This window comes from Gastrolobium bilobum, unplaced genomic scaffold (genome assembly GCF_033153095.1).
Source record: "Gastrolobium bilobum isolate Gb01-03AN ecotype WA unplaced genomic scaffold, APGP_CSIRO_Gbil_v1 utg89416, whole genome shotgun sequence".
NCBI lineage: Eukaryota > Viridiplantae > Streptophyta > Magnoliopsida > Fabales > Fabaceae > Gastrolobium > Gastrolobium bilobum.
Genome location: NW_026899816.1, coordinates 81438 through 88630, shown reverse-complemented (window position 1 = coordinate 88630; position 7193 = coordinate 81438). Strand labels below are relative to the sequence as shown.

At 31.8% G+C, this 7193-nt stretch overlaps 1 protein-coding gene across 1 annotated transcript; it reads right to left on the bottom strand.

The window, feature by feature from the left end:
* Positions 1-2854: 2854 nt before the first annotated feature.
* LOC133293750 (gibberellin 20 oxidase 2-like) lies at positions 2855-6957 on the bottom strand. The gene is made up of 3 exons (XM_061492353.1): positions 6404-6957; positions 5179-5500; positions 2855-3127 (listed from the first exon to the last, which is right to left on the bottom strand). The coding sequence occupies exons 1-3, from the start codon at positions 6955-6957 to the stop codon at positions 2855-2857; spliced, it is 1149 nt and encodes a 382-aa protein (XP_061348337.1).
* Positions 6958-7193: the final 236 nt, after the last annotated feature.

The following is a 7193-nucleotide window of genomic DNA, read 5'->3' as shown; positions in this document are numbered from 1 at the left end:
CAGGGATCTGCGAAGCTTGACACTTACTGAAATATTTGATCACACAACTTCAATCTAGATATACGTCGCAAGTGGTGTTGACTAAATTAGAATAAATCTTTATTTGCCATCTCTCTGTCCTTTAACTTTTTTATTCTTGCATTTATTTCCTTTTTGATATCTTGTATATGCTAGTGTAGGTTATTTAATTGTGAGAAATTATGAATCTTGATTTAGTTGAAAGTGTTGAAAATCTTTTCAGATATCAAAATGAGCCTAAAAAGGTAATTTGGAAACAAGTGTTGGGTTTGTATTTTTACTTAAGCCTAATTGAACTACGGGACCATTTGGATGGGGTCTATTTTAGCCAAAAATTGCTTTTTTAGAAGAAGAAAAAATATTTTTACTACAAAGTCCGTTTGGATGTCTGCTTTAGAAAAAAAAGTCACAAAAAAGCCAAAAATTTGCTCTTTTGAAGTTGAAAAATTTAACTTAAAAATAAACCATAAATCCAAAACAAATTTTTTTTCTTTTCAAAAACCAAATATTTTATGGATTTTATAAGAGTTATGTTGTAGAAAAAGTGATATGTAATGTTATAGAGATTCGTTTTGCGTGCCGTAATTTTCTTTTTCTTCAAAAAGTGTGGGCCCCACAAAATGTTGTGTGTGTAAAAAGTTTGTTGTGTCATGTTAAATGACAAATGCAAACCCCATATTTTATTTTTAAAATCTAAATAGCGCTAGCTTCTGTCAAAAGCACTTCTAAAATAAGCAAAACATAAAAAGTCCTTTTTTTTATAAGCCCATCAAAACGGGTAAGTGTATAAGAAAAGCCGAAGAAACCTAGAGCTCAAATAGCTTAGGGCTAGAATTTCTTGGTACTCATATATACTATTGCTTAAATCATCAGCCTCCTTTTTGGTTGGTCAATCGAAAGAGGTAAGCTCAGATTTGATAAAGTGCCTACACACTATCCCTTCCCCCCTTGAGAGGTAGTCTGGATGTTTGGCAGAAGCACAAGGAAATCTGTTCGTGCTGTGACACAAAGGAAATCAGTTCGTGAAGGGAGTTCACGCACAAGGAGGTCTCTCACAAATTTGCGCTACAAGAGGTATGCCTTGTGTGATTAAGAGACAATGATGATTCAGTAAGCATACAAATATACTAGGTCCTAAAATAACTTTAGAATGAATCCAATTAATCCTAGCTACAACAAGAAGAGGTATTCAATTCATCCCTTCTTGAGTATGGAAGCCACATTCCTAACACCTTACACAAAAATAAAAGCTCTATCTAAGACGAAAATCATCTTTTAGTTAACGACAATTCCTAACATTATTTGAGATACACTTATTCCAATTCTTTCAAATTTTGTTGTTTCTATTTATTTTAGGACTTGGGTCCGTGTGCTAAAGACTTTTTAAATAATCAGTTTATGGAAAAATATTTTCTCATGTTGCATGAAAATTCAATTATCATGTTGTGACCATTTGATTTGCGTGAAAAATTTTCTTTCTTTTTCTCTTTTTAAAAAATGTGAGACCCACCACTAGTGGAGTCACAACATGAGAATTTAATTTTCATGCAACATGAGAATTTAATTTTCATGCAACATGAGAATTTAATTTTCATGCAACATGAGAAAATCAAACCTCTTAGTTTATACCTAAATACTTTATAGGGAATATATTTCTCATATTGCATGAGACAAAACATATAAAAAAATGGATATGATGCACTTTTTTCTTTCTCTCTCTTCTCCTTAATAGATTCTATCACTTTTTTATTTGTGCATAAAATAATTTTGTCTCGTGTAACATGAAAAAAATGTATTCCCCATACTTTATTAGTCCTAAAGAACATACAGCTCTCTCACTTATGTATTTTAAATACATGTATATTTGGATTATAAAATTATAAGAATATTTTGATTATGAGATCTTTAAAAAAATATAAAAATAAACTAATACACATCACTTGAGAGTATGGTTATCAAAGCTACCAGAGTGTTACTCTTTCAAATATTGTTTACCGGTCTTGTGCAAAAGCCATATTCGCAAATAAAACGAATATATATATTGACACACAACAGAAAATGTGAACTTCAATAATTAAATACATACGTCCATCACTTGGAAATACTAATTGCAAGCTAGTCTGTGTACAAACACCGTACATGGATATAATATGGCAAAATGATTTTTGCACCCACTGCACCTACAGCTAGTCAGGATCCGCGTCCGGATCCTAGGATACGGCACCGGATTCTTGTTTTTTTTTTTTAAAACGTCGTGGGCCCACTTTTCTGTGTCAGCTGTAGAGAGTGTTATCTACGACGACTGCAAAAATGATAAGCCCATATAATATTACCTAGTATACACAAGATAATTATTATAAGGGAAATGCTTTTCTCGTGTTATTGGAGAGGAGAGAAGTTTTCTATACACTCAAATTCATGGTGGGGCCCACTCATAAAAAATAAAGAAAACAAAAAAAATTATTGCACGTAAAACAAACTCTCACTAACATGAAAACAGAACTCTCCTGCAACATAAGAATTCTTCTTCCTTTATTATAATTATATATAACGGGTACCACTAGCTAGACAGAATATGCAGAATGAAAGAGTAGTAGAAGTTGAAACTAATAATAATTAGAGTTTAAAGTCTAAAGTTACTTCAGATAACTTATTTACCGTTCATCAAAATACACACACAAATGTGTGGGGTCCATGTAGAGAGAAGAGAAAAAAAGAAAAAGAAAATATGAGCCCCACACATTTTTGTGTGTGTATTTTAATAAATATTAGATAAAATTATCTAAAGTAATTTTAGAAACTTTAAACCCTAATAATAATCAGAAGGTGAAAGTAACTAAAAGTTGGATGAGTTGGAAGAGCAATGCCACTGAATGAAGCTTTGGAGGGTAGCAACATCAGCTCTATAGTGTTTCTGCGTGAATTCAAACAAATTGGACCATGTGAAATCAGGGTACTTCCTTGGCTCATTTTTGCTTAACATATTGTCTGGGGGCCTCACTGTCTTGTCTTCTCTTGGACACACAAAGTAAACCAGTGACCTTCTCTCCCTGTATGTGTTGACCAATGCCCTATGCAGGCAACTCTTGTATCTTCCGTTTGACAACGCCTAAACACCAAAAAGGCCAATGTATTAAACTCCTATGTCTCACCTAAATACGTTCAGATTTTATGCCATAAAACCTGAATCATGTTTATTTTCTGTTTTCATTTTCACTGTTAAAATGGTTTGGCAAACCCAAAATCCTTTATAAAGGATACTTCCATGGATCAAATAACAAATGATAATAATTGGGCTTGGCATAACACATCAACCCAAAATCTTAAGACAATAAGTCTATAGATTTATTCACTGGTTCTCATTTGGTTAATTTCTAATTAATAAATCAAACCTATCACTTTTGGGGCGTTAGGGAAAAATAAAAATATAAGCCTCCTATTACGCATCAATTATAATGGTATAAAGGCAGCCTAACTAATGTTGCAAGCAATCAAATATTAATTACAAAAGTAGAAATGTAGGCCTCCTATACGTATTAATCTAGTCATGATTTACAAAATTTTAAATATGGATATCGAACAATGAAACAAATAGTAGACAAAATACTTTAATATTGGGGTCATATATATATATATATATATATATTACATAATGACTATAATGCAGTTTTTTTTTTTAATTTTTGTTAGAAGCTAATCTTTTAATTTTAGGATAAAAGCATTAAAAAAGTTTTAATTTTAAAATTTGGGAAAAAATTATTTAACTGTCTTAACATTTCTATGATATATTTTTTTCTTAAAAAAAAGTAACACAAGCGAGCCTTAAAAATGGGAATAGTCAAAAAATACTGGTAACTATAATTGATATATGAAGTTTGCATTTGTCATTTAACATGACATAATAAAATTTCCTACACATACAATATTTTGTGGGGTCCACATTTTTTGAAGAAAAAAAAAACTCCGGCACGCGAAACGAATCTCTATAACATTACAGTATTATTTTTCTTATAACATTACTCTTATAAAACCCTTGATATATCGATGTACACTGCCTAATGGTGCTGCAAGTAACTGTACATGTGATTGCACGCACGGCATAATTGAATTTAACGAAAAAGCTTAAATAAAATAACTATTTTTTTTTTTTAATCTTTACAAAGAGTTGAGTGAAAGTGTTAAAATTAAGCAATTTTAAAAGAACTTAATATTACTAATTCAGGTTTTAGTAATAAGAGATTGCAATCCATTTTACTGCGACCAATCTTTATAGGGTAAAACTCTAACTTAAGTTGTAGCTATAAATGACATACATATATAGAAATTTGTGTAATTAATTTGAAATGTTTATTTGTGTACACGTAGCTAGATCTGTTTAAATATAGTCAAATTAATAGATTTAATTTGATTTTAATATTAATTATATGATTTTACAATTTTTTCTTAGTTAGTCAAACCATTTTATTGATCTTATCTATTGCTTATAAAGCGAGAAATCATGTTATTCAGTAAAGTTAATAAATTAAATTTGATTCATATATAATGCGTTCAAAATAAAATTATAAATTCATTTTAAATTATATCTTATGGAAGAGTGTTAAATAACCTAAAAGTTTTACAACATCTTAATAAAAGTTAAATTATATTTTTTAACGTTAATTTCTACCAATCTAATAGTTATGATTTATTGGATCTCATTTATTAATTTCTAATAAATCATAACTGTTGAATCGCGAAAATCGTTGATGAAAAATAATGTTGTAAGAGGTTATAAAACTTTTAGGTTAATAGAATAATGCTGATTATATCTTATGATATATTTGATGAGAGTTATTCTCTAACTCAAATCAAATTAATAATATATAGTAAGTCCAAACTCTATAGAGTGTTACCGTCAAAGCTTAATTAATAATAAAAATAAATCATCTGTCTTAGTGTCTTTTATTGCATGCTATATGTACTATTCAATATTCCTTTTCCTAGCGCTAATCGGACGCATAACCTTAATTAGGATTTAGCTTGCCCTTTTAGATGAATGAAAGGTAACATAAGTTAAAAGACATATATAAGGCATCATTTAAGATCAAGAAAAAGTATGTAACAAGATAAGAATTAAGATGATAACATAAGGTTGAGAGAGAGAGAAGAGAAGTTATATACCATGAAAGTGTCACCTATGTTTATGACTAAGGCTTCAGGTCGAGGGCGAACAGCGAGCCATTTGTTATCAGCAAAAACTTGAAGACCTCCAACTTGGTCTTGATGAAGAATGGTAACTGAGGTTGGGTCAGTGTGAGGGCCAGTGCCAAGCGTGAGGCTGGGATTGTTGCAAGTTGGATAGTAGTTGCACCTCATTATTGAGTTACCATCTTGGAAAAATCTTCGATAATCCAAACGATCCACATCCAAACTAATGGCCAATAGCTCCATAATTAATAAAGATAATTCCTTCATTGCTTCACAGTACTTCTGAAACACCCACCTATTATTATTCCAATTAAAATTTAAATAAATAAAATAAAATAAACCATGTCCAATGAAATTGTTGAACACTATCTATTAGCTAATTATTAAGTCAATTTTAGTGCATTTTGACTTGCAATAATTGTGGCATATGAATCAACTAGTTGGTTGTCCTCGTTCAAGTACTTCCTGTGTGGGCTATGGTCACAACAGGGCAATGTTGTGAAAAGAGGACGGACCGGCCGGGTCGATCTGGAATTCGGTGAACCGGTCACCTGATCGATTCAGTTATCACATTAGATCAGTCAAGTATCAGACTCAGTGCGACCCAGTCGGTTTTGATGAAAAACCGGTGATCCGACCTGGGTTTTTTAAAAAAAATATTTTCAAAAAAAAAAGTTTTCCAAACAATAAATAAATCATAATCGACATGTTTGAGTGATCTAATACTTATTAACTTACACAAGTTATGCATCAACAATATTAATATTATCCCAGTTATGTACTATACACGAAATTTTGATTTGATAGTTAGATATGTCGTTTACCGAACTTGAAACACTAATATAACAAGTATTATGTGTTTGTTTGATTCTTTATTGGACAATAATGTATAATTTATTACTTTTATATTAAAATATTTAAAATTTGTATAATTTTTTCAGCTATTTGAATATATTTATAATTTTTTAATATAAATTATAGATTTATAACTATCGGGTCATACAATTCAACCGGTGACTCACTGGTTGAACCAGTGATCCAGTACCTTAACCGAATCATTGACCGGACCGATTTTAATAATACTGCAAAAGGGTGCAAGTGGGGTCGTAAAGAAATTTTTTTGTAAAGGACATTATTGTTGGTCCAAAAATGGACATTGTCATATCATGATGAAAAATCAATTCAATGTGGCTCTTACCCTGTGTGTTGAAAGTCTTCTCCTAAGACAGAGTTGAAGTAGTCAACGATCTGGGACTCGGAGTTGTTTTGGTGATTATATAGAAAAGAAAATGTCTCTTTCCATGGCAACTTGGATGAATATCGATCTGCATGAGCACCTGAATAGCCTGAGACTCCACCAGGTTTTCTTCTACCACTCAGTTTCTTGCTGATGGGGAGGTTGAAAATGGAGTCAAATTCATGATAAGCACCATGTATAAGATCTGGGTCAATACCATGGTTGATGACTTGAAAGAAGCCATGTTTCAAGCATGCTGTTCTCACAAGCTCAGCAGCTGAAGCAATAGCTTCCTCGTCACCCTTGTTCATGATGTCTAAGTCTATGAGGGGTTCCTTGAGCTCCTCTTGTGTGGTGTTAACCAAGTCCTTAGATGGCCAGACGAACTCTTTGGGCATGTGCTCTTGCTTTTGAAGCAAATTTGTGTCAAAAACAAAAGCCCCATTCTCATCCTTGGGCTCCTCATGTGGCTGTGATGCAGGGTTCAGTACAAGAGTGGAAGCGCTTAATTCCATTAGGGGGAGACATTTGCTCTCCAAATATGGAGGCTCTATAAATAGCTAGCAAGGGAAGGATGATAAAACAAAGTATTAAACTAAGATCATGTTTAGATCTTCTCTTTTGTAAGCTAGAAGTTACTTATAAGTTAAAGTTAAAAAAAAGAGCTTAAAAAGAAAAGCTAAAAGCTATTTAGTAATCACATATTTGGGCTCGTTTGTATTGCCTTTTCAAGGAAGTTCTTTCTATCACT

Coding starts and splice junctions, on each gene's coding strand:
- LOC133293750 (XM_061492353.1), bottom strand. CDS start 6,957: ATGGAATTAAGCGCTTCCACTCTTGTACTGAACCCTGCATCACAGCCA. Junction 5,501..6,403: donor GAAGACTTTCAACACACAGG/GTAAGAGCCACA, acceptor GAATAATAATAG/GTGGGTGTTTCAGAAGTACT. Junction 3,128..5,178: donor ACATAGGTGACACTTTCATG/GTATATAACTTC, acceptor TTTGGTGTTTAG/GCGTTGTCAAACGGAAGATA.